The following is a 27,325-nucleotide window of genomic DNA, read 5'->3' as shown; positions in this document are numbered from 1 at the left end:
TGGAGCAGGCGGGAGCAGGTGTTCCGCCGCCGTCGGGGTAAAACATCACTGGCCGACAGTCAAGTGAATTTAACAGAATACAACATTTTTAAAAACGACTCTGATTTCAAGAGTCGGGGGATAATTGTCCCGAGTTTTGAAAGCAGAAATAAGAAGGCCGGTGTAGTAGTGGTAAAATGTCAACACAGTGAAAGGTTAATAAAAAGTCATCAAGTCTGCCGAGTATCCTCTTGGCAGGCTTCACCACCTCGATGCTCAACCTAAATCGAACGTCCACCAACAAACATTCTCCATGATTAATAGATACCCTAAATTGTTTGTCCTCCGACCTCCGGACATCCAAATACTCCGCCTCCAATCAGCCTATCAAACTATCAAACGACCCTACATCGCAAGTACATTAGCATCCAAGCTACCTCCCATAAAATTAAAAGTAAAGGTCAGGCGTCTTCATTATAACTTCATTGTGATTAAATGAACACACACACACATGCACGCACACACACGCACACGCACGCGCACACACACACACACACACACACACACACACACACACACACACACACGCACACGCATTCACACACGCTCACACACCTTCTACATTTGTAAGACAGGTAGACTCCAAGAGGCGCTCCCGCACCAGCACTTTTGCCCCGCAAGACTTCTGACCAGGGGTGTGTAGACTTTTTTTTCAAATCGTAACTTCATTTTTTTCAAACATGCATGGCAGGCACATTTATTGTAGTTTTTATTCTGCTTTCCTACGGAGAGGAAAAAGGCTTGTGAAGCCATCTATTGTTCAGCTGTTGCACTAATGATGAATTCAAGCGCTTATTTCCTACTTCCTGTTTGATAAAGCATGAGCAGAAGCAGCGACGCGGTCATCGCTATCAAGATGCGCCTGCGGTCCGGCCCGACCTGGCCCAGCTCGCCTAGCTTATGTTTGGCTGAGATAAATGTGCGAGGGAAATTGGAGAAGCCATGGAGCAAAAAAAAAAAAAAAAAAGAAAAAAAAAAAGGAAGATGATCAAGGTCGGCGGCCGCCTTATCGCTCGCCTCATTACGAGAAAGCGCCGTCGTCAGCATGGAAGGATCTTCCAGCGGAGAGGAAATGAGTGAACGAGGAAGAGGAGGCAGAGTCAAATAGCTGCTGGTCATTGAGCTCAATTAGCGATAAGAAGTGACGAGTGTAGTGCGGCGAAGGCGACGCCGGCGTGTACGATGGCGAGCCCCGCGACCACCTCGGATTTCACCTTTGGGCACATTTACAAATGTTCGCATCGGACGGCGCGCAAAATTGAATCAAAGTGCCACCATCAGAAAAGCTTTAACTGCTCTGACAATGTTTTAAGTGTACGTTTACCACTGTTAGCAGTGAAAGGTCAAAAAAGAGTCATGGACCTTGAATTGGTGCTCCTTTCATAATTGGTTATCATCACATTTTCAATGATTGCCAAAACGTCTCAATGTATTTTTTTTCTATATTTATGAAAGAATTTTCATTTGCAGGTTACTATTATCGATTCAATATCATATGCTAATTTCTAATAAATTAATAAATAATTAGAATAAATTAGAAATAAATTAATAAATAATTAGAATAAATTAGAAATTAGCATATGATATTGAATCGATAATAGTAACCTGCAAATGAAGACACTGAATAGAATTCAAATTTCTATTCAACTTGACTTGGGGGATGAAAGGAGACAGAAGTGCCGTCTCAAACGGCTGCAGTGTCAAAACCTACAAGCCTGTCCACTTACCCAAGACGCTCAGTGACGACCCCGAGGGCGGCGGGAGGTTTAAAAAAAAAAAAAAAAAAAACTGGACGCCATCGGTCACGGTGAGAGTCAGGAGAGTCATAATGGCGGCACGTTTCACAGCAAAAGCGCCACTGTCGTTAAATCAATAAGTCATTAGCTTTAATGGGATAAGCACTCGCAAAACTAATTGAAAACAGCTCCATTGACTCTCACCACGCGCCCCAATAAAAAGCCAACACCACTCAGGTTTGGGTGCTGCTGCTGGTGGAGCAACAACAACAACAACAACAACAACAACAGCGCAGCAAAAGTCAACAGTTGCCAAGGAAACATAAGCATTCATTGCAAGTCTTTTCACTTGATGAAGCAGCATGTGGCTTATCAGCCAAAATTATCCGTGTGCACCCTGTTATATAAATATAGCAAATATAGCCCTTTAAACACTATGTTAAAAAAAAAAGTCTGTCTGGGGGGATTTCAGCTTGTTGACACAATGACGAGCGTCACATTTACGACGTATTGATTTATATTAGCCTAAAGATGAAAGAAAAAAAAAGCCGTCTGGCCCGGCACCAGCGTCTGTGTTAGCGGGTGAAGGAGTCGCTATTAACCACCAAGCAAATTGAATGTGCAAAAGCCAAATATAAACCTTGGCATAGCAAGCCCTTAATCAGAGATGGATTCTTATCGGCAAGCGAGCGAGCGCTGCAGAAGTGGACATGTCGCTCACCCCCTTGCTCCTTCTTATCATGTTCCAAAGGCAACGAGGCAAAGGCACAATTTCTTCTTACTTGGTGGAGAACGCCCGGCAGATATGATCTGGACTTTACTTTCAACAGCTTCAAAACGGAGATAACTTGAAAAGTGCTTCAACGAGAGCACATTTAGTGCACTCGTATCAGTGTGAGCATGTTAATAATGCTAAGCTACAACTACCGCTAGCTGCTAGCCAGAGAAAAAGCTGAAACATTTTTCTATAATTAAAGAATATCAAAGTCGTAGCTGAGGTTGGGTCAACATTGAAGGGATATGTTTGCTGTGATAAAAGAAGACATTCATAGTTCAGCAAGTTTGTTTGACGTCTTTGCGTAGAGGAGAGGCTTACTTGAGGCCTTGAATGCTAAGCTACAGCTAATGTGAGCCAGATAAAGTGAAATGTTTTACTTGTTAAAGAAAAAATACATTAAAAGTTACTGAGGTTTGGTTGACACCTTAACTCATTCACTTCCATCGATGAGAATAGACGTCAAATATCACATTGTACGTTATAAGTTACGAGGTTTGGTTGACACCCTAACTCATTCACTGCCATTGACGAGAATAGACGTCAAATATTACGTTGTACTGGTAATGAAGGAGTTCAATAATACGGAGGGGGGAAAAGTGTACCGTACTGCTTTTGGGGTTGCATTCAGTCCGGGAAAACCTCAGATGGTCTTGATGGTAAATGTTTGTCCCTCGAGTACTTTTCTATCCATCACTGCAGAAGCTTTTTCGTCTAATTACCTGAAAGTGATATTCCGTATACAGTCAGAGAAATATTGCGTCTGCCCTCCGAGTTGTGCGTGAAAGGCACAGGCTGATCAACGATGGGTAAAAGTTGACATTTTTCAAGGCGACGTCTCTGAGGGGAGCCTGGCGCAGGTGAGGCGGCAAGGTGCTTTGCGTAAAGCGCGCCACTTCCCGGCCGTCTGTCTGCGGCGCTAATTTGATTAGCGACTGATTAAAGCCTCCCTAATGCAGTCAGCGCCGCGCCACGCTAATGTAATAGAATCACTTACGGCTAAAACAGGTTAGCTTAATTGGCGGGAGGCGCGATGTGGGATTTGCATTAAATTATTTATTTGCGACGCGGGGCGACTCGCAATTCCATTACGCGCATTAGACGCTTGCGCAGACAATTTAGCCGCCGTGCATCGTTCAAGGATACCAAAACAAGTCGGAAGTAACTGCCGGTTTTTAGGTATTTATTTTAACAGCAGAAAAGGGAGCTGATCGCCGCGTGCCCTTCCAGATACTGGCAAAAGTTTACTTATCTCCCGACACATCGGAAATAGTGAAGTGTCGCGGGAGAGGCTCGACATTAGCATTTTTCTCATGGACGTTATCGGAGTTGGGGATCAGGCAACGCTATGCTACAAATGCGCTACGTATCACAAAACCAACAACGCTGTCAAGTGCTGGCCACGGCGGATCTTGAGGGAACCTACTCGGAAAAATTACACCAATGTAAGAAGGGGAAAGTAATACGAAAAGGGAGGAAAAAAGAAAAGAAAATATGAAAAAAAAATTGGGGGAAATAAAAAAATAATAATTAAGGAAAAGTGAAAGAAATATTAAAAAACATTTCAAACAATCAAAAGAAATGACACAACTAAAACAAATTAAATAGGGGAAACGATTGTGTGTTGCCATTCTTCCCTTCATGTGTTCATCCTTGCATAGTACATTCATTCATTCATTCATTCATTCATTCATTCATTCATTCATTCATTCATTCATTCATTCACTCGTGGGTCGGTGCCGGAGGCCCGCCCCCTGTCGGCTAATCTTGGGCGGCGTCCTGTCAGCACGCGTCTTGGCCGCTTAAGCTAACGGCTAACCTCGTTATCAGATGCCTCTGACGCGTGTCTACACTTAACTTAATGAATCGGTGTCGGGATAACGTCGGTTTCGATATTTCAACGGCCCGACGTCACGTCCCTTCCACTTACTTTGCAACTGTGATCTTTTGAGAGATCGCTATTGTTTTTATTGTTTTAAGTTTTTGATGACGGGGTGAGAGTTCGACCTTCTCAAGTGGAGAATTCTCTCTGTTTCAGTTTTTTCTGTTTCTACAGTTTCAGTTATTTGTCTTTTTACTTTTTGCTTGCTGCCTTTTTGACAGTTTGTGTCTTCTGTTTGTGACCTTCTCAAGTGGAGAATTGTCTCTCTGTTTGTTTCTGTTTTTCTACAGTTTTAGTTATTCCTCTTTCTACTTCTTCTTTCCTGCTGCCTTTTTGACAGTTTCTGTCTACTGTTTGAGTTTTCTACTTTTCTGTTTCTATCTATTTCTTGTAAAACACTTTGGAGGATTTGTGTTCTATCCAGTTCTCTTGCTACTTTTCATCCGCTTACTGCGCTTGTACGGTTTGTGTTTGCAGGCTTCTAATGGCCGTCAGCTTATTGAAGTCCCAAAATGGATGGCGGCCGTGATTGCGTTTTCCCGAGCACAGCTCGGCGAATCAAAAATTCCCAACAACGTAATGGAATGAAGGAGGCAAGGAAATATCGATGAGAGAGACGGAACAGAATTTCCGCACCGCTCTGATGTCGCCGCCAATCATCCGTTTATTTGCGTACGCCGTGTAAAGATTAACCTTCATTTTCATCAGTTCAGGAAATAAATTCATCAGTCAAGCTCAAGCACATCATCACATATCAAAAATGTATTTCATCATCTTACATGTATATCATCAATGTACATTCTGCAGCAGCTCTCCAGTTCGGCTAATAAATATTTACACTTTTTTTTCTCTGTTTATCTGAATGATCAAACAACATTTGCATTCATGTGACTTTGAGACTGAATTATTAATGACATCATTGATTGCATCCATAAACACGCTACTGCAATGCCATTAAAAAAAAAAAAAAAAATTGCTATGACAAGAAATCACACATAAGTTAGCCCAAAATATTTGGCAAAAAATACATATAAATCACTAAAGTATTTATCAGGAAATACATAAATGCTAGAAAAACCTAAAAACATTTGAGCCAATATGGCAGTAGATGTTTTGTCTGCTTGAAAGGCACAGACGAATGAACAGCAGATTTTCTGCAAGGTCCTGCCAACTATTTGTAAACTCCACATGAAAAAGCAAAAGCGACTCCTCTGACTTCCATCTTCCCTGCCGTCACCTGACCCCCCTCACCCCCCTCTCAGTAATCACCCCCGCCCCCGTCCCCTCCGTCCCTGCTTCCTCGCGTGGCTGGCTGCGTCTCACCCAGCCAGAGTGCATAAATCCGCCCCTCTTGACACTTGCAATCAACAAGGGCCGAAGTGAAGCGTGCGTAATGGCCGCTTAAGACGGGTGCGCGGGGGTGCGCCACGATTTACGGCAACAATTATAGCCCCCGCACCGGGAGAAACCCGAAGGCGGCCGGGGGTTGATCAGGAAGAAGGCTGAGACGGCGAGAAGGGGGGGGTTGCGTCCCGGGTATTTTCCGGAGTCCGTACGATGAAATGCGAGGGAATCCGTGAGAAAGGGGGGTTACACAAGGGGAATCATCAACGCGTTACTCAAATGTCCCTCGCATCAGAATAACGTCGCTGTATTTCACACGTTTGGCTGACCCCCGACATGGATCCCGCCGCCGGACGCCCCAGACGTGGTTTTAATCAACGCGACCTTTTAAAAGCCGTTAATTCTCCAGCCATTAATTCTCCTGCCAGGAGTTTGCCGTTCTTGCAAATTCCATCTTGCGCTGACAGAATTTTTTACCAAAGGTGTGTTCAAATGCTCACAGTCGCTAGCAAATGATATCAATTTAGTGAGACCCAAAAATGGCACCGTAGTAGCTATTAGAATGAGCTAGCTAACCAATCAAATGCTAGCAACTACCAACAACAGCTACCAACAACAAAAAATTATCAAAAAACAACAGTGTGATGTCACAACTTTGTCCACTCCTCCGATTTTAGCGAACGTGTCTTTGCTTTGGCAATAAATAATCCCATTTTCTCATCCGTTGATTCAAATGAAGCAACAGAATTTACATCCCTGACACTTGGAGGCCGACTTGTTAATGACATCATCGACTGCTAACTTGCAACCGAGCTTGACTGCCATTAAGACGCCATCCGAGCAAATTTTCCGTACATCTGAAGTTTGCTAACGAGAGCGGCGGCTGTCAAAACATTAGCTACACTTCACACACTAACTTGAGTCAAATCCAGAATGCTCAAAATACTTGACAAAAATATAGAAAATGACAAAACTAGACAGTCTAAAAATTAGCCTAAAACAATAAAACATTTCATGTCATGTCTAGCCAATCAAATGCGTCCACGTCAGCGATTCGACCAATCAAGTTGTATCAAATACTAACGCCTCGTCCTCAGCCACAACAATCAGCCATGAACTTCCCTCCGCTGCCGTTCCGATTTGCAATTTGCAGCCGAGTGAAATCAAATTGCTGCCAATTAGCATTCCAATGAGCAAATTCATTTAGCGTCGGCGCAAACAATATCGCACCGCACACTTTCAAACCTCACCTATTTTTTGTTGTTGTTTTTTAATCTCCCTAACGTCCCAAATTGAATTACTGCACTGAGAGGTGCGCGTGCAAGGAGTCGCTCGACCATTAGTTCTTTCATCAGGATTTGCCGAAAACAAAGTTAAGAAAACTTTAAGGCGGCGAAGGGAACGAGTAATTAGACATGAAAAATATTCCCGATAATCAAATCACATTTTGTACGCCGGGCTTTGAAATGATATTAATTCAGTTCATATTCTCTCGCTCGCTCTCTCGTGCGTGTGCGTGAAATGCGTCGCCGTGACGCGAGTCCCCGGAGAGCGGATAGGAATCTAATTAAGTAAGATCAATACCAGTGTGAATTTTCCCTGTCTTTTGCAGCAGTGCGGCGACTCGCCGTCTCATTTGTCTGACTCGCCAAATCTGTGCAAATGTTTCTCTTAGAAGGTCGCTCGCTCTCTCGCTAGATGGGCTACATACGCGCTAAAAAAGAAAAATATACACGCCGGCTTCGACGGGCCCCCGACGAGCCCGCTCGAAGGCTTAGCGGCTAATTAACGCAAACATGCTCAGGCTGTTGGTGTTTAACGCGCTGTGAACTCGCCACCACTCTTAATGTGTTTGGAAATGTGGAACATTACCATCAAAATATTAACATTTGAATCGTATGGACGGTGTTCAACTTTGAAATGACTGCTAGCTAACTGTTTTCCCCCTACATTACCGTAGGGGGAAAAAAGTGCATGGCTATGAATAGCGTTTGTACAAACTTTCCGTTTCTTTGCTGGTCCCTTTTTTAGGATGAATCATCAGCATGGATGATGTTATCCAATCAGAGCAAAGCAGCCTCTCAGAGACAGGAAGTAAGAACGCTTCTACTAATCGACGACATTCCAGCTCGACTCACTGCCAGGAAACGCTGACTCGGCACCTAAAATGAAGATGAGCCAAATGTCCCACGTTTTTCCCGCCACCGAGCGTTACGTTAATTAGCGGCGTCGTGGCTCGTAAATCCGACCGGCTTTAAAATAATGTAGTGAAATCATATTTGGCATGTGCGTTAAAAGGATTCCTTTGATGAAGTGACCTGTCGTGTGAGGGGAGAGTGAAACGGGGACAACGCTCATAAATCCCACCGTACCTGAAGCCGGCGCCACCGTCCGTCAGCCGCCGCATTCGGGTCCCCGGACGCACATTCTGGCCGTCATAAATTTGCGGCGGGTGAGACGGCGGGCCGGCCCCTCCGTCAAGTGTCAGCGAGCGCCATCCCCTCGGGTCGGGCTTCATATTAGCCGCCACCCTCCTCCGGGTTCTGACCGATTTGGTTGGGGGATTCCGACGCTGACACTTTATTGACGGGAGGCGCTGCTCCGACCAAATTACAGCCGCCTCAAAGTCCCACAACATATATGTTTTAATTCCGTATGTGCGTGTGCGCCTCATTATGGGATTGCAAGGGGCACGTCGCCCACTCATTTCGCACGGCTCCCACCAGACAGCAAACTGCTAAAACGTTTGGCTACCTTAATAGCTAGCAACAATTTATTAATTGACATCCAGGCACCTCAATTTTCCTCAAATTCGGACCGGTTGAGGTGTATGTAAAAGCGTTAAAATAAAATGATGGGATTATTTACTCAGTGACAAAATGCAACCAAAATCCGATCACCCAAACGCATCCATCAAGTGAGGACCAACAATAATTAGAAGCACCTTTACAATAGACCCCCCACCCAACACACACACACACACAACTGTCCCCACCCGCCCGTCGCCGCTGTTAAGAGCCTCTTGAGCGAGCGCTTGTGTGCATTCAGCACATTTGGGCCCGGCTGGATATTGGAAATGTCAGGACATTTACTCTTGCTTATGCGCGCCACCACTGAGCTGCCGTAGCGTCGTCGCTGGCGTAACCCCGCATGTATTATTCATGGTGGACGTGCCCTACTCGACACGCTCGGTGTTCCGTAAACGCGTTAAATTATGAAGGCGCTACCCCAAACTTTTCCGCATTGTTGCCCAAACAATGCCAATTTCGTTTTGCCAAGAATGTCTAAAATTTCTTGCTAAAGACGGCTGGCTCGCCTCGTCCTAGTACATGAAGCAAGGGTTAAATCATGGACGTGTGTTGCAGTGACAGGCCACAAGGGGCAGCAGGTGGTGGGCGGCACCGGTAAGGATTGCACAAAACCACAACCCCACAACGTCACCTGTCTGACACAAAACTGTGTCGCGGTCCCGATTGTTCATGAGGTAACAAACCCGTGTGAGTGATATTGGAGTCAACTTCATCTTATTTTTTTTATTTATTTATTTTTTTATTTAAGATGTGGTAAGGTTAAGGTGAAGACCAAGGACGTGTACTTCAGGTTCGAGACGCTTAACAGCAGTTAGCATTTTGTGAAAAATGATGAACATCCTGTTGATGTCAAGTGCCGTGAGCTGCGGTCTTCAAGGACGACGCCCCCTTTCGCACTCTTAATGGGCCACGGCGGCGGCCTTGCCTGAAGCGCGAGAGCGACGACAACAATGAAGAAAGCATCCTTTCACCTCCGCAACCGTCTCGCTAAAGAAAAGTCTGAGGTGCTGAAAGGCAGCACACTTTCCATCACGGCAGCCATATGTTAATCCGTTATTTCAGCCAGCGCCGTTGTTTGACTCTTCAACCAAAAGGACCAGGATGGAGGACCTAAAGGTTGGCGACTCCATTTGGAAACTGAATACCTAAGAACCCTAATATATATATATATATATACATACACATATACGCATTTATGCAATGATGTGTATGCATCTACAATATATACCCGGTACGTCATGTGATCGGAATACGCCGGGCTCAACCTTTAATAAGTCTCGCATACATTAGCTAACGTGCCAGCCCAGACTTGAATATGCTGCAGTCGGCCTTGACACGTCACAGATAACCTTAATAGGGTGGCCGTAATCTGGGGCCATCTGCTGAGCGTGTGGTGCCGCGGCGCCAGCGTTTCCTAATCGCGGCCATGCTCGTCACGTTGATGGAGAAATGTGATGAACGCCGCCCATTTGGGCGGAATTCCGTCGAGTCAGGGCTCCCAGATGAGGAACGGGGGCGGGGATGGGAGATGTTGGAGGTCACGGCGTTAACAAATGTCGTCTCATCACAATTAAAATACCTCGCAGATGATTTCATTAGCGGCGAATGGAGACGTTGTTAGACTTTTGATTGATTTTTGGGGAGGTGGGACAGGATGATTGTTGGATTTTTCTGTTGTGAACGTTCGCTCTTTTGACTCTTAATGAGTGGCGCAACTTCACGGCAAGAAATTCATCGACGTGCCGTCAACTTGCCGGTTGATGAAAATCTTGTTGGCCGCACATTCCGACTGACGTTATTAATGTGTCTCATTCCTGTGTGACCTCTATCAAGGTAAAAGTAATTTAGTACAAAAGTGCTAAATTTTGCATAGGGCTCCAAACCAAAACCTTAGCTTGAAAACCAAATTTTAATTCTGACTTGGAACCCAAAGCTAGGCTTCAAACCCCCAAACTTGAAACCCTACCTTGACAATAAATAGCAGCTCTTTCCGCCTACTCGTAGCTTGTTTTCTCTTTGACGACGTTGCCCTCAGGTCTTGATTAAGTCATTTTTTTGCCCCGCCCTCCAACTCGTCCTGCGGGCGACCCCGGCGGACTTTGAAGCGTGTCGCTGCTAAGCGAGGTCGACAGGCCGCCAGATGAAAGTCTTGTCATTCATTTGCCTCTGACAATCTGCGTATGCTAATCCTCCAGCGCCTTTTGCTCAATTTAGAGGACCGGCCCGCCGAGTGCGTACTCCAAGACTCCCGAAGGGCCGTTTAGTGAGGGGGAGGGGGAGTCGGTGTCCCGAATCAGGCGAGGTCCTGGCTGGGCTTCAATGCAAATGTCTGACATTGAGCGCAAATGGAAAGTGGCAAACTATAGCGGAACCTTGAACCTTAATATGCCGGGCCCCCAAAGTGGTACCGTTTGGCATTTAAACCTTAATAAGCCACACGTGACTTTAATATGTAAGCTTCATATACTGTAGCACATCATGCATTGTTAATATGTCTCCTAATTATGCCACATGCGGCATTAGTATGCCACACGTAACCTTAACATGTCGCCTTAATATGCCACGCCCCCAAAAGCGGTGCCATTTAAACATTAATAAGAGACACGCAAGCGCAATATGCCATATGTGGTGTCGTTTAAGCCTTAATAAGCCGACTAGAACCCGAGGAAATATTGAACGTATTATCGTCGTACCTTTGAGAGGCGGAGCTTGATGAGATTGGGTGTGCCCATTTTGGTTGCAATTTACTGTTTGATAAACGGCTACGACTGCGGCTCTCCTTTAGCCACCTGTTCACGGAAAGTGCAGTTCGACTGTGTTCAAGTTTTACAATGCCGTGTTTGAAGTCTTCCTCCAAAAGTGCTTTGAGATGACGAATCAACTCCGGATGGCAGCGAGCATTGAATGGCGCCGCCAAGGTCGAGTGTCCGTCACCTGGCAACCGAGCGGCACGTGGGAAAGGCGCGTCGATGGAATCTGCCCGCCTTTGAGCGGCACAGACGCGCAGTTAGCTTGGCGAGTATTCAGCCGGGCTATTTAGAGAGCAATAATTGCGCCGTATTGGATTCGCCTTGGATGGATTTCACCCAGGCCACCGATACGTTCAATAGTGGACGCCCGCGTAGATCAATGCCAAATCCATCCGGCTCCGCATCTGGCTTATTGCTTGCTGCTGTTGTTTTCCAGCAAGAAGGGGCACAAAAGATGGAGAACATCTGCTCGGCCGCAACCGATCCCGACAGCAGTAACCTCAAAAATAATCATAAAAATGGAACAAAACAAGGTCGGCAAACGGCGAAGAAATGTGAGATCACCATAGGCTGCAGCTGCTCCTTGCTGGTTGCCAAAAAAGAAATAAACGGATTTATGTGGAGCGATGGTCCAAGGACCTCTTTCAAGATCAAAGAAGAACTGTCGATTTACACCAATTGGGAAACAAGTCCAAAATGGATGAGCAAGGACGCATGGCAAAAAGACACCGTTCCATGTTGGCGTTCCGACGTAGGGACACCATTTTACGGCGTCGACGTTCGATCCCCGCTGCCCTTTAAAACATTGAGCCTCTCCGCACCACTGCCACCACGCCTGATGAATACCGGCGGACGCTTATTGGCACACAAGACACTTTCACCGATAGGTCACCTGCTTGACCCCCGCCGTTTGTTCATACGCTGCAACCCGACGGTCACACATTGATAGAAGACTAAAAGAGTGATACATCACCTTTTGTGAAAATTTAAGGGATTTGGCAGACTTAGACCACCATTGCACAGTTTCTGTATCCAGAAATCCTCATTGCCATCTGAACCACTAAGATACACCCCTCTCTCCCCCATATTTTATTGCGGTCATAAAACTTGAAATCACTCTCCGACAATCTGACAAAAATGGAGTTCGCCTTCTCTACTTCTCGCAGTGCTGCAAAAAACACCATGACATCATCAGCCACTGGTTGACCTCAACATGACTTTCATTGCATTAGTTTTGACTTTGAAGAAAAATCCGAAGTGGTAGCGGCGCACACGCAAATGCACACGGTGTGGCTCACATTTAGCAAGCGCCACCCACACAACACACATCGCCCAGGGCACCAAAGGCCACAACACAAACAAACTCATTTGTAACCTGCCTTGACATACACACACACACACACACACACATACACATGCTCGCACACACACGCGCACAAGCAAAGCTAACACAACCCCCGCGTGTTTATCACGGTCTCTCCGGGAGAAGGATCATAATGTCAGGCGTGTAGCCCAGGGCGATCTATACGTGTCGCCGTTGCCATATCTATTGATGCCATTTAGCCGGCGTGTTAGCCGCAGCGGCGGCACAGGTAAATGTCAAGAGTAGCGCCCGCTCGGCTCTTCCCAGCGCGTAATTGGACTTCCAGGTGTTGCCGGACTCTCAAGCGCGTCTGCGCGCCGGGGCTCAACTTCATTACTGGACATATTTGATTAAATACAACAAATAGAAGTACACAAGTTTATTTCCTGGAAATGTCCAACTTTTCATGAGAAATGTATTTTCATAAATATGATAAACTTTTTTTTTTTAAACTTTTTAATCCGTCAATAAAGGATTGTGTGCACTTTTGCTTGGTCTCTAACCCCAAACAAATATGGAGGGCTCGTGTAACAACAAATGACAAGCTTCACTTTGTCACAATAGCCAAGAACCCCCCCCCCCCCCCCTACACACACACACACAAACACACACACTTCTTTGCGTACTTTGTGAGCCGAGGAAGAGCTGACTCTGCCATTTTTCTACCTCTTGAAAAAAAACAGTAGCCGCTGTCAGGATGACAAATGAGGGGGAAGCGCGCATGGCGGTGCGGGCCCGGGCGGGCGATGGCGTTGTAGCAACCCGAACGCGCATTCGGCCGCTTCCTACTCCCCCCCCCCCCCGTCAACAATTAGCAAAACGCTAGTGATTAGTGACGAAAATATATATTCAACTTTTTTGTCGGAAGCGTAAAACGTTTTTCCCCAGAATTACACTTTTTTTCAGGAATATGTCATTTTACATAAATATTTCATTTGTTTTCTGAAACTACTTGTTTTTGTCTAAATGTTTGAAGTTGTTAATTTGACATACGGGTCACAAATTTATGGTTCGCATTTTTTGTTTCAAACTAACAGTTGGATATGTCTCAGTTAAGAGCGTAAAAACCTGACAAGCGAGTTTGCCGTTTCTGTTCCGTCCTTGACGCGCTCACTCTCTCATCCTCCTTTTGTTGCTGTTGAAGCTTTTGTTGGCTTTTGCTTACGGCGACAAAGTCCCGCAGGCATCTTGCAGATAAGAGTCGCAAAAGGCGGCCGTGGAGGAGCTCGGCAAACTTACTGCGCCGGATCAATTACAACGCAATTACAATGGGACAGAAATACAAGCCGGGCCGAGCTTCTGTCGGCACTGATCCCAAAAGATAAGACGTTGAGGGATGGTCCCCGAGAACGTCGCCCTGATGTCAATAAACTTTCCCTTGTCTTCGTCGGGGAGGCCAGGGGGACGGCATCGGACATTGCCGGGCGGGAAAGACAAATTGGTTGGGGGTCAGCAGTTTCAAAAACTTTTTTTTTTAAAATCAGTCAACAGGAGATGAAAGACTGATGTGACTTAGCAGGATGCTAACCCTGCTTAACTCTGTGAATTGAAGAAAGAGCTACTTGGCGTTAGCGCTACGGCAGCTTCGTCTGCTGTCATTTAGCGACATGCTAACTCAGACATCAAAATAGCCTAACACCTGTTTGGAACCTGAATTTGAAACCTTGTACAAAATCCCAACTGAGGCTTGAAAGGCAGGCGACGTTCCTGAGATGTGCGGTAGAAGCACAGCGACAGCATCGACCGCTGTCAGTTAGCAGCATGCTAAAGAGTGTATTAGGGATTAGAGGGGATTAGCGCTATCAGATCACTGGAGGGTTATCAGCGGTGGCGGCAACATAGAGCTGGCGCACCCCCACCGCCTCTCGCGCACCACGGCAGCCGCCCGGTAACCGACCGCAGGCTCCCCGACGTCCTCGCCACGTCCGCTTATTAACCCATTAAAGTGGGGCAATTTACGAGTTTGGAGAAACAATTAAAGGCTGTGATTTTTATTAGCGGCGTGGCGGTGCGCCTCCCCGCTCAACACCGGCAAAGTTAAAACCCCTGCCGGCCGACCCCGCTCGGAATATTACCGTGATTTAGGATGCAAACGCAGCGTGCGTTAAGAGCTCGCAGATTTTATTCCGAGCGCGCCCCGACACAAAACCAATTTAGCAGTCATTGATCGCTTTTCACGCAATTAGATTTCCATTGATGGGAAAAAGTACAAGCCCGCTTGGATGAGGGTCCCCGGGGTGGATAGGGGTGGGGGTGCAGGGCTGCGTTGCCTTTGTGATTTGCGCGTTTATTCGAGACGTCTGAGCGACCCCGACCGCGGACATCATGCAGCCGGCATGGCAAAGCGACAAAGCGTCACGTAAAATATCCGTCACTACCGCTTTGTTTCTGCCAAGTCGGCTCATTTTCTACATTGCGGAATATTGAGCATTTGTCAGGGCCGGTCGGGCCCGTTGGCGGCATCCCACCAATGGGGGTTTTGAACGAGCACCCTTGGTGTAGCTCAATTGCACAAGGGTCAGCAAACATATTGTGGACCAACAGCCAAAAGTACCGGAACTCGGGTAGCAAGCAAATGAGGGCAAAAGCGGGCCTGAGCCGGCTGGCAGTTTTCGGGCCCACTTTGATTCCCCTGCGCTCCCCGAGCGGCTACTTCATTATTCAGAGTATGCGGCGAGGGTGAAAGGGCGGCGAGTGGATTCAAGACATAAAAGGGGAACACGGAATGCCATTAATGCCAAAGTAGGGAGTAATTCCCGCCGCGCTCCCAAAGGAAATCCGGCGCACGACCAAAGCCGGAGGATTTTGACAAATGCCTTCCTCGACAGCGGCAAAGGAGACAAATGTTACATTTAAAGAGAAATACTTAATTTCCGCTTTTGGTGACTCGCAGCAGATATCATTAATCAGCCGGAGGGGGGCGTTTTGTAGGGTGTGGGGGAGTTGCGTGATGGGGGGGGGGGCAAGTATGCTCAGTGAGCCCGCTAAGCGCCAGATGATCGCCTCCTTCCACTCAATCCATCAAGTGTGATTGGAGAAAGAAAAGGTTGGGAAAAAAAGAGTAATTACTCGGGCGGCAGCGGTGGCGGCTCGTCGAGGTGTTCCCGCAACAAGTTGAAGCCCGTTTATCACACGTGACTTGACGGCCGACAAATAAGACATGCGAGTCAAGCGGAGGCAAAGTTGACTCTCAAATTAACGACTTTGAATGTGTTGGGCCGGGAGGGGGGGGGGTATTATTAATAGCGACCCCTCCCCCCCTCAAAAAGTGAAAGTGGGGGGCGGGGCCGCCATTCAAGTTGATGTATGATCCCCGTTGGCCGAAGCGTGGCGGGTGATTGCAAAGTGACGCCTCTTTAAATGGTGTAATGAGCCGGAGAGGACGCCACCCCGTGGGAAAAAAATGCTATCCGTCGCACCGCCACCTCGAGACTCGATTTTGTTATTTTATAGAACAATTCAACTGGAAAGTCCTCAAAGTGACGAAGACGGTCGATATAATTACGTAGCACCCGAACGATATGGATTGTTTTTTTTAGACCGATGCCAATTCCGATATTTGGCAGAATAAAATTATCTAATTGATAAATTGAATACATAATCAAAGAATAACTTTTGTTTGGTCCCTTGAAGTCAAGTGTAAAATGGTTCCCTCGCCAAACGTCAACAGGCTAACAACGGACGGCGACTTGATATCGGAAATTGTCACAAAACGGATGGCGGTGCCACTCGGAGCTACTTCAGTAGCGAAGAAGAAAGACGGCGCACTTCTTTGATATTTGTACAGTTAAATCAAAGGTGAGGAGGGGTCGCCGAGGGATGGCCGCCATGTCGGTGACACGTTGGAGTGCGGCAACGACGAGCGCGTGCGGGCTTCCGGCAAGGAGAGCGAGACAATTAAATAGTGGCCGGCCGGCCGGTCTGCTGGCACTTTCTTCTCGGTGGCGTTTAAAATCAATTCATTCAGTGGACTGCTGACACAGCCTGGCCCGGAGAGCCCAGGATTTATGGCTCCCTCTAATGGGCATGCTCCGAAGCAAAGTCCTGCCGTCAGCACTTTCCCACCAGCGCCGCCAGCCAGCAAGCGGGCGACCCATCGTCCGCCGCGCTCCTTCGCCTCCCTCTGCGCCGACGGCTGCTCTTAAAGGCGCAGGAACGCCATTACGTCTGGTTGGCTGACATCGTAGCAAGACGAGATTATCAAAGTCCGCACGGGGCGACAGACAAGACCTCAGCAAACCTTCAGGATATAAATGTTAGTGCTGACCCAAACGCACTCACAATTTGAGATCCACTCAAATTTTGAGTCATCGAGCATGATAAGTAAGTCGTCGAAAGTCTTCCTCCCAAACGTGAGGATTGTCGTCGGGGGCGGCCAAAACGCAGCCTCCCAGCAACATGCGCTGGCGCCGCTCCGTCATTACGGAGGCAGGGCGGCAATAAGAGATAATTAGACCACTTCCAAATGGTCGTTGCGACCCGCTCCCTATGAGAAGGCGAGCAAATGGAGGCGGAACCTCGACGCCACCTGTTCCATGGCGCCGCCGAGGCCGGGCAGCAGCGGGGGAACCGTGACGGCGAAGCGGCGCCCGCGGGCGCGTGGCGCACATTAGCGACAATATGGCCACACACGGGGGGGGGGGGGGCGTCGAAGCGCAGCCGTTGCGAAAGCGCGGCCACCCGAGTGGGACTGTCGACGGGCGCTGGCAGACAAAATACTGCAGCAACATGACAATATGATCTGTCACACGTTTACATTTAGCTATGTATTAAAATGAATTATTATCAACTAACAATTTTAGTTTTATCACTGGCCAAAATCCAGTCACAAGTTCACTGGAAATATTTTAATTCATTACGGACCAAAATCCAGTCACACCCTGGAAATTTTCATCATACACAGTTTGTTTTTCAACACTTTGCGACACAAGGGCGGGGTTTTGGGGGGTTCCTACCTGCCCAGCTGGGGGTCTCCATGTACAGGTAAAGATGGTCGGGCTGAGGCTGTGTCACTGAACTCTCTGCTGGTGCGTCGACCTCACGATGGGATGAAGAAGCCTGAAAACAGCCTAAGTTTAGTTGACTTCATAACAACACGTTAGCTCACTAGCTAAGCAATTGAAAGAATCGGATGCTAGCTGTCCATTAATTGAAATGATCATAAAGCGAGTCTGACTTTATTTTATTGGGCTGGGCAATATAGCCTTCATTAAAATCAGACATTTTTCCACCTATGAATTTGAAAAAAAAGAAAAACATTGCATTTGAGAGGGAGAGAGCTTGTTGCTGAACATAGCGCACGTGTCAGCATTCACGTGCACACTGCTGGTGGTTTGGTTTTATTCTGCTGACTCGGGATGTCGGCGGTCCGCAGCCTGGCTCCGGCCCAGAAGTCCTGCCGCTGAACCGCGACTAAGAGCGCCAACGAAACATCGATTTCATCTCGGCAAAACTCTACGTTATACAAACACACACGCAAAAACGCCCAGCATGCACCAAAGTAATTTGTCATTTATCAAAAGTAATTAAAAGCAATTCCGTGCCCACCGCTTGATTGGGGATTGACTAATTGTCGAGCAAGGGGTATAAATAAAAGAGGGCCGAGATGAATTTTGCAGGAGGAACGGCTAAAAAAAGGAGGGGCCAGACATCTGCCTCGACATGATTAGCAAACACGTGCGCGTACACCGTCAACCCACAGGCGCTAAATAATATATTAGTGCTAGCATATTGACCGGCAAGCTTAAAAGGCTGCGCGGAAGCCAAAGTGGTGACGCGAGGTGATGCTTGCCACCGCGTGCGCTAAAAAGTCACATCGCTGCGCTCGGATAGCAACAAAGCCAACAAAGTCCGCTTCGGGGCCGCTAACAACCTTCGGAAGGCCCCATCGGCTTCCGTCAGTCGGGAATTAAAATGTCAGGATTGATTCCAAGCGAGGCAGCTTGAGGAGCGCGTGGTGTGACTTCTCTTCATTTGGTCCCATTCGATCGTTAGCAGACGGGGGAAAAAAAAGTCAAACGGAGGCAGCTGACATACGATGACCACTAGGGGACCGAGTCTCGTTTTCAAACAGGTAAAAATAAAATCTTCCAACGGAATTTGGTGCGCCGCTTCCGAAGGACGAACGGCTTAACTTTGGATCCAAATCAGCAAACAGCAAATGTAATGGACTTCTTCTCTAAACATGTTCCAAAATGTCCTTGCAAGTCAGATGAGCGGCGCAAGGATGAACGGATTAACTTTTGATCAAGATCAGCTAACAAGAAATTTCAGCGACATTCCTCCGAGACTTATTCAATGATAGCCGTCGTACAAAAATGATCAGATTTTAAAACGTGACAGATATTGAACTGAATCTGCTGAAATGTATGTGCCGCTTTTGGGAACAAGTCAAGGACGCACAAATTCACTTTTCATTACAAGAAATTTCTTTGACATTGTTTCCATCATTTTTTTAAAGCGAACTCCAGATTTGTTTCTTAAAACATACGAAAAAAGATTATCCACACTCCAACCGATGACTTGCGACGGCGATGAAAAGCTAATCGATATTCCAGAAAATCAATTCTGAGCCCGCCGTTAAATGTCGACATTTTTAGACCATTTTTTTTAAGGCCGCTCCATCAAATTGAAGAACAATAAAACCATCCAGAGGAGCACCGGGAGCAAATGCTTTTATCGCGACCGTCGACTCGTTACGTTCTCCAAGAAAATGGAAACCTGTTTATTGTGCGTGCGGCATTGTATGAATACTTGAATTGACTCGTTTGTCTTCATCTTCTTACTGCTTTACCATGTGCTTATTGATGCTTTAATTCTGCTCATTGATCCTTCCATGCCGCCAATTAGCACTTTATTTCTGCCGATTAATTAGTATCGATGGTGTACACCGAGCTTATTCTTGCGTTCGCTTTATCTGCGCTTGGCTTGGTCTGATTATTGCGTATTGGTTCTGCTTTTGGATGCTTTAAGTGAGCCACGGCTCGCTCACGTCGCCTCGTCTTCAGGGACGAGAGCCTCGAGGAGGCCCCGCAGAGCACTTCAAGTACGAAGTACGCGACCGAACAGCGGAACGAGGGGAGGCCCCTTCCCCAAACGTTTACGAGGCCTCAAATATCTGACGACAGCCCTCGTCGCGTTTCGACTTGAATGCCAGAAATTCATCGTCCCATTCATTATTTTAATAGCAGTCATTTTTGGCGGCGTCCTCCCCCAAAGCGCTGATTTATGGCGGCGGCAGCGAGTGACAGGCAAACGGGATTTATCGGAATGTTTGCACCAGGTAGCCCGCCGCCGTATTTCAGCCTTTCACTGACATGCCATTAAAAAGCGCCGCTGATTAAACAACCACTCTGCTCTCCCCACCCCCACCCAAAAAAAACCTGACAGCATTCATGTGGGCAGGTTGGGGGGCGGGGGGAATTGGACACACATTTTTTTTCATTAACCCAAATCTAGTTTGACCCCTGGTTTAAATAAATAAGTGAGTAAATAAATGAATAAATCTTTTTTTTTTTTTTTTTGCACTGTTCAAAATTATTTTGCCCATTTGTTTTGAGTGTAATTCCACAATCAACCACCAGACGGCAGCCCACTATTTGGCTTGACACTAAAGAGTGAAAATAGAAAGTGTTTCAAGATTGGTCTCCTTTTGAATGCTAAATTCTCTTCAATCCTGCTTTTTATACCCTCAGAAGGCAACAGCTTTGGGTTGATGTACATTTTGGTTTTATGGTTCATGTACATCTGCCGCAGTTTTGAGAGCTTTAAAAAGTTGATTATAGACTCAAGTAAAAAGTCTTGAGTTTCTTGGCAGCCGACGTTTAACATCCAGCTGCACGTCTGGATGTTAAACTCCGCTGCGTCTAATTCACACTTTGGATTTTTTTTTTTTTTTTTTTTTTTGCAATTTGGCAAGTTTTCACTTCCACGGCACGCCGGCGCATTAAATCCCAGCTGGTTGTTGGGCACCCGCCCGACGCTCGCCTGTAGACGTGAAATTAAACGACCCACTTTGGACATTTGTGTACAAACGTATTTGTGACTATTCACCATTCACCAATGTACATATGAAGAAAAGCATTTTCCTTTCCACAATAAGACTGAATTGTCAAAGCAGTTGGCAAAATGAAGAACGCTGCTACTAAAATCCCAAATGATCCTTCATCTGTGTAACGTCATCACAAACGTGATGTACTGTAAAAAGTCAAATCTAGCACAGGAGCGCCGTCGAGCCCGCTTTACAAATATGAACCAAATGTCGCAGTACCGCCGCCAAAAATCCGCCGGCGCGCTTCAGCGAGTTAGCGCGAAGCCCTCCGAGACTCGGCGTGTTACAAAACTGCGCTGGAACCGACGCCGGCTCGCCAGATGACTAATTGCAATATTTTGTAACAAAGTCTCTGGCAGCACAGTGGATCGCTCGCCTCGCTTAGCGGGGACCCGTAGGCTCCGTCTTTTGCCGCACGGCCATTGGCCACCGACTACGCCGGCTTCTAATTGAGATGTTTTATGCGATTGGACCAGATCGCGTCAGTCAGCCTTGCACTTAATTGCGAGTGCTGCCAAGGGCTGGCGGCCGCGAAGCTGGCGGCCGCGAAACTGACGGCATCTGCCGCGCGGCTCGTCGAGGAAGAAAACGACTCTGCTTTCCACGTCTTGAACTGCCGGAACGCGCATACCCTCGCTCTGCTTGTAGGGGGTGTCAAGGAGCCCCTTTTTTTTTCCTGACGAATGATCACCCACACTTACCTACATACAGACGATGAAAACTCAAATGTGGCTAGCATACAAAATGGTTGCATCAAAACAAAATGGCCGACTCAGACAGCTTTCTTGAGATTTTTGGGCGGCTCAATCAAATTTTATTTGGATGAGTCAAACCGAACTGTTCGACCTCTACCAAATTTCATGTGGCTGAGAGAACGTGCCATCAAACTATTCCCCAAATGTGTCATCATGTCATTGTTAGATTGGGCAGGTGCGGGTTAGCTGTGATTGGAAATCAATAGCCTTCCTGCTTCGCTTCTCAAAAGTTGAATCATAACTTGAAGATACGAAAGCGCCGGATGAGCACGCTGACATCAACATGTTCGTCTGCCACCAGAAGCTTCGTGCGGACACTCGAGCATGTACGATGTTGTAAATATGCAGTAAATAAAAATTATGGCGCGCTGAAGCCTCCGTGCATCAACATGAAATATTTTCATGTCATCTGCCGGCTGAGGAAGGGGGCGGCGGCAACGTAGGGAGAAAAAAAAAAAAGAACATCGAGAGCGGCATCCGGCGAGCCACGGTCGGCAAGAGCGATGGCGTCGCGACGGCCGTCGATACAGAAAGTCGGGCGTGAAAAAGTCGTCCATCAATGCGAATCATATTAACATGATAAAGGGCAGCTTGGAACGCCGGTCGAGCATTGATCCCGACGCCGGCGCCTTCCGCACGGTAAGGAATCGCGCGGCGCCTTCACCCAATGCAACGAGTTTATTCATTGAAGAATCCATCAAAAAATAGTGTGGTTTTAATCTCATAGTATTATAAATAATTTTGTAAATGTTATGTTATGTAATGGCTTTCAAAAATTCATCTCAAATTTTTATTCCAGCAGGTTTTTTCTCTCTCTTCACCGAAAATTAAGATTGTTCTGGAAAAACTTTTTTTTTTTAACTTAAAACAATGAAATTATTAACCTAAAAGAGTAATAATTTCCTCTTAAAAAAAAAAGACTATTTACAAATGTGAATGGTCCTCTAAAAAATTGCATTTGTCAGCCTGCAGTACAAAGAAAAAAGTTGTAGGAGGCCAGCTGGAGTGTGCACGCAAAGACAACCCGGCAAGCAAGGTGATCCTCATTAGCAACGTGCGGTTGTTGTTCTCGTGAAACCGAAACTAACACAAAAGTAGAAAAGTTGAAATATTGCAAATTATCTCAGTAAGATTCCAACGAGTTATACTATGTCAAATATCGAGCATTTGAGGTAACGCGCGGAACATTTTTATTTAAAAAAAAGAAAAAGGAGAAAAATAACTAGCATGGCGAGCGTGGCGCGGCACACCTTGCTTAAATATGAACTAATTAAGTGTCAAAATGAAAGCGTTTCATCTTCATTAGCGTCCGACAAGCGGCCGACGAGGGAACATAATTGAGAGGCGCTGCGAGCTAATCGAAGGAACACGCGTCGCTCGCTATTCAAACGTGAAAACACCGTTTAGCCCCAAGAAAGTGCCTGATTAGATTTCATGGAAGAGCCGAGCGAGCCGAGCGAGCGAGCCATGCCGGCGGTCAAAAGCACTCTGACCGCAGCGTCGCTGACATAAACGTGCTGCCGCAAAATCAATTTGAACGGGACAAAATCACTTTTCACGTTTATGTGTAAGAGCAGCACCGTAGCTTAGATAGTCACGATAATCGTTTTCCACGGATTCCCGGTTGGAGTAACTGTAAAACAAATGCGCACTGCCGCATGCTAGCAACAAGCAAAAAATGCGCACATGCATTTTATTATCATTTCTGCCGGCAAGTGAAACACTTGCTCATTTGCAACTGGACATTTTTCCCTTTTTGTCACAGGAGCAATTTGAAAAAGAGCTGATAAGGTGGTGCAAGCAGCGACAGCGTGCCACTCAGCAGCCATCTTGCGGGAGCGCCTCAGGGCGCCTTATTAGGGCCCAACAACATCAAGTAAAAACATCAGCATTTATACCATTTCAGAATCTGTTCACAAATTGACTCCAGTTAGACATTATAAGATAAACAACAACTTCCACTTTAGCGAGTGACTAAGCCGTCAAATGAGTTTAGCAGCTCAACTCGGCTTTCAGCTGCACGCGCACAATCAGCAGCCGGGACTTGACAAAGCGTCGGCGCTCACCTTTTCAATGCGACTCGCTAAAAAACACGCAGGAAAAAACATTCCTTTTGGCCTGTCGTTTACATCTCATGAATGCTGGAAGCCAAAAGAATTTCAAGCACAAAAGCAACAACACAAAGACATTTTTTTTTTTTGAAAGGCACTTTTCAAGCTTCAAAGGCCGACAGGCCCAGAGGCCACTCGGCAAAAACCCGGCCCGACGAGTCTACGGCGAGGAAAAAAAACAACCTCAACATTATCACTCGGCACCCGAGCGCAACACACGTATACGCTATTTTACATATTTACCGCTTGACTTTTTGGGGGTTGCGCTACATTATGCAGCCTGGGCACACTTTGGACGAATCCTCCATCCTCAGCTCAGGAAATGACATCTAAGACATCAAAAACGTGGCGGGCTCTTAGTGTTTGTTTGCCTCCTGCTATACATTCTACATAAACATTTTATGCGGAATTTCACCTCAATATTGAAAGTGTGTGTGTGTGTGGGGGGGGGGGGGGGGCAGCTGTTAGATAAAAGTGAACGAGCCTATTTGATTAAAAAAATGGTTTAGTCTAGAAGGAACTGGTCAGCCACAAAAGGAAGTGTTGAAGAAAAAGCCAAATATGGTAAAGTGCAATCTAGAATCATTCGAAAAACTAAAGGTACCAAAAGTTGACACCAAGATGAAAAATGAAAGAAAGATATGGAAGGAATGAAATGAAGCAGACTTTCACTTCAGGAACAAAGAATCCACGCATTTTGAAGTAGACTAAAATGTTCCTCCAGTAGGAGGCGCACTTAAGAGCATCTCTGTCATCCGCCTCGCTCGCGCCTGCGAGCCCCTCCGGCCCCCGCCGGGCTAACTTCTTGCAGCCGCTAATGACGCGTATGATGGGCCAGCCCGGCGTCGTTTGGGCCGCATTAGCGGGACAAACAATCGTTGGAGGTGTCACTTGATAATGGCCCCCCCGACAAAATAAAAAAAGGTGGCGCTCGCAGACCCTTCGCTCTCGGCCGTAATTAATTGGGGGCGCTCTGCCCCAAAGATTTCCAATGGCGGCGCGAGGCGGAAGCCCTACGACATCATCGATCGCTAGCAAAGTGAGAAATGCGTCCGTGTCCGGCTCCACATCTTAATGGCGGCGCTATTGATGCTACCTGCCAAAACGGCCGCATATCGATGCCCGCGCACATCCACAATGAGCTCCGCGGGGGATAGCGGCCGCCCCGCGCCGTAAATAACGGGAGCCGCCGGCCGAGGGGTCATTCCAGGATGACGGAGACGGTCTGGGTCGGATCCATATTCTTCAGGGTCGGAGCGGGTGGCAATTACGCCGGACGATTAGCTAAACGGGCCCGATTGGAGGAATTGGATTCGGCGCTGATGAAAAGCGGAACCGGCAAGGATGCCGACCAGCCCTGCGTTGCCGCTCGTTAAAGCGATGAATCCCCCGACCCTCACTTTCACGCCGCGACGAACCGGGAATTAGTTGTGGGTCCACCTGGCCAAGCTGACCTCGTCGGAAACGCCAAACTCCTAAACTAAAATAGGCAAAAGTATGACAAATATTTCTGTCCAGTTAGTTTTTGGCGTGGAAGAGGAGTCAACTGCAAAATTCAGTCATGTAAATGACTGTAATGATGAAGAGAAGCCAGTGGATGGCAACATTGTATCACTAATTTTAGATCTTTTGGGTTGAAGAAAAAGATCAGAGGAAGAATCTCAGCTTGTCACCTCGATCATGACGAGAAATGCCACTGTGTTGAAAGTCAGACGAGATCTAACACGTGAACAGAGCAATTATGTGTGAAAGTATGTCTGGTGATATTAAGAAATGTTAAAAAAGAAAAGTCAGATACTCAAAGTTGATATAAAAAAATGTCTGGATTGGCGCTCATTAAACTGATCAATTCTGCAACTCTCACTTAGCTGTAGCAAAAATTGCATTAGTTGCAGATCAACCTGGCCAGGTTCGCCCCTCCTAGTGTGAAGCCCCCCAACCCCCCACCCCAGGCATTCACCCACCCCCGCCGCGACGTTAGCAATAAACGAACGATCTCCAGGCCGGCCCCAGACAAGACAAATGCTCCAATGCGAGAGGAGCCGAGCGCACCAATAAAGCAATCGATGCTAACCCCATCCCAGCGGCCTCGCAGGCGCTGGCTCTCTCTCTCTTGGGTCCGCAATGAAGAGGAGAAGAAGAAGAGGAGGAGGAGAAGGCTGCCAGGCGTAAATAAATAAACCTCAAAGCCGCCGGGGTGGACGCCACGCGCCGCAAAAGCGCAAATTTGGTTACGAGAGAGCAGGATGACTCATCTCTGGAGAGACGCTACCTGACATGCGGCGAGCAAGTTGGCCAAGAAAGGTAGTTGCACTGAGAAGTGGGCGCTCAAAAGCCCCCCAGTGCAAAAACTGGCAGATGATATCCAAATCGACAAAAATGTTCATTGAAGCCATTTTGTCTACTAGCTTAATGCTAACATTTAACCCAAAGTGGCATTGACAGGCTAAGGGAAATTAGCATAGCAGTAGCATCCATTTTGTGGATTTGACAGTTGTGATGTGAAAACTTCAGTTTATATAATTTATACTCCAAAACAAGACTAAAAGCTTGTGCCAATAATCCAATTCCATTCATACCATCTCTCAAATGTCAACGATGGCGACATCTTAATCTCTCGTTTGAATTTTGGTGCGTTAGGGGGCGGGCACATGTCGAGGAATACATTACTCTTGAGGAACTTTGCCGTATCGTGCTGAACTTTACATCCTCCTTTAACGCGTCACGTGCTGCCATTTTGACACCCCCCTCCACCCGCCCTACCGCCTAGCCCTCCCATCAGCCAAAATGGCTTACGGGAACCTGACTGGGGGGGTGAAATAAATAAAGAACACCCCCTTTCTCCCTGGAGGGAACCCAAATTCCACTCAGCGGTCCAACCTCGCCGGCGGGAAGAAAGAGCGGCGGGAAAAGTGCTTGCATTTGGACTTTTTTTTTGTGTGCGGGTCCCGTTGAAAGTTGATGACACGATGGGCCGACTCTGGCTGCTCACCGGTCGTCACTGTCAAGAACTTTTGGGTCGAACACAACTGCAACGCTCAGCGGGACCGAAAAGTTCTTGAAACTAGTGTCTGGGGCTGAATTGTTATTTCACTTTCTCCCAAACTGAAGGTAAATTTGCCCGTTAAATGGCGGTTTCAAACCAAAATGGCCGACTTCCTCTCGTGGTGGGTCTTATTGGTGCACGCTGTCATGTATGGCACGTCCTGGCAATTTCGTGACGACCGGTATGGTTCTGTAAGGGTGCATGTGCTCCGAAACAGAGCCGCCCTCTTTGAACTGCCAATCAAGCTGACGATGACTTTTGAAAGCGAGACTTTTGTTCCCGAATGAAAGGAGCGACTTGCTGAGGTCATCGAGGCTCATTGTCCCACTCTCGTCGTCGACTCCGGTCTTAATAAGGACCACTTCACAAGTCCATTTTGTGGCTTTGATGAGGGAACAAACTGAGTGATTGCCCGGTCAAATCAAATTAGCCTCCGCCGAGTCCTTACTTATTTCTTTTTTTTTCCCCATCGTCTAGCGGAACACTTTGCACTCCCGATGAGGCTAATGCGACGGAAAGAGCGCCGGACAACCGCCGCTGCACTTGGATGCTCATTTGTGCAGAATCTCTTTGAGTTCTCGCATCATAAAATCAAAAGTGACACAAGCGAAAGATGCCTCAAATATCCAATTTAAAGAACATTGCCACTGATTAGAAATTAATT

At 46.9% G+C, this 27,325-nt stretch overlaps 1 protein-coding gene across 2 annotated transcripts in view; it reads right to left on the bottom strand.

The window, feature by feature from the left end:
* Positions 1 to 27,325, bottom strand: part of LOC125984205 (RNA binding protein fox-1 homolog 3) — a 116,456-nt gene that overhangs the window by 74,334 nt on the left and 14,797 nt on the right. For both annotated transcript variants that reach the window (XM_049746162.1, XM_049746163.1), the window contains exon 2: positions 17,655 to 17,757. In XM_049746162.1, coding sequence (XP_049602119.1) covers positions 17,655 to 17,757 — 103 coding nt within the window. The remainder of the gene's footprint in view (positions 1 to 17,654; positions 17,758 to 27,325) is intronic.

This window comes from Syngnathus scovelli, chromosome 16, assembly GCF_024217435.2.
Source record: "Syngnathus scovelli strain Florida chromosome 16, RoL_Ssco_1.2, whole genome shotgun sequence".
In the NCBI taxonomy this organism is placed as follows: domain Eukaryota; kingdom Metazoa; phylum Chordata; class Actinopteri; order Syngnathiformes; family Syngnathidae; genus Syngnathus; species Syngnathus scovelli.
The sequence above is the reverse complement of the archived record's forward strand: the minus strand, read 5'-3'. Positions and strand labels throughout refer to the sequence as shown.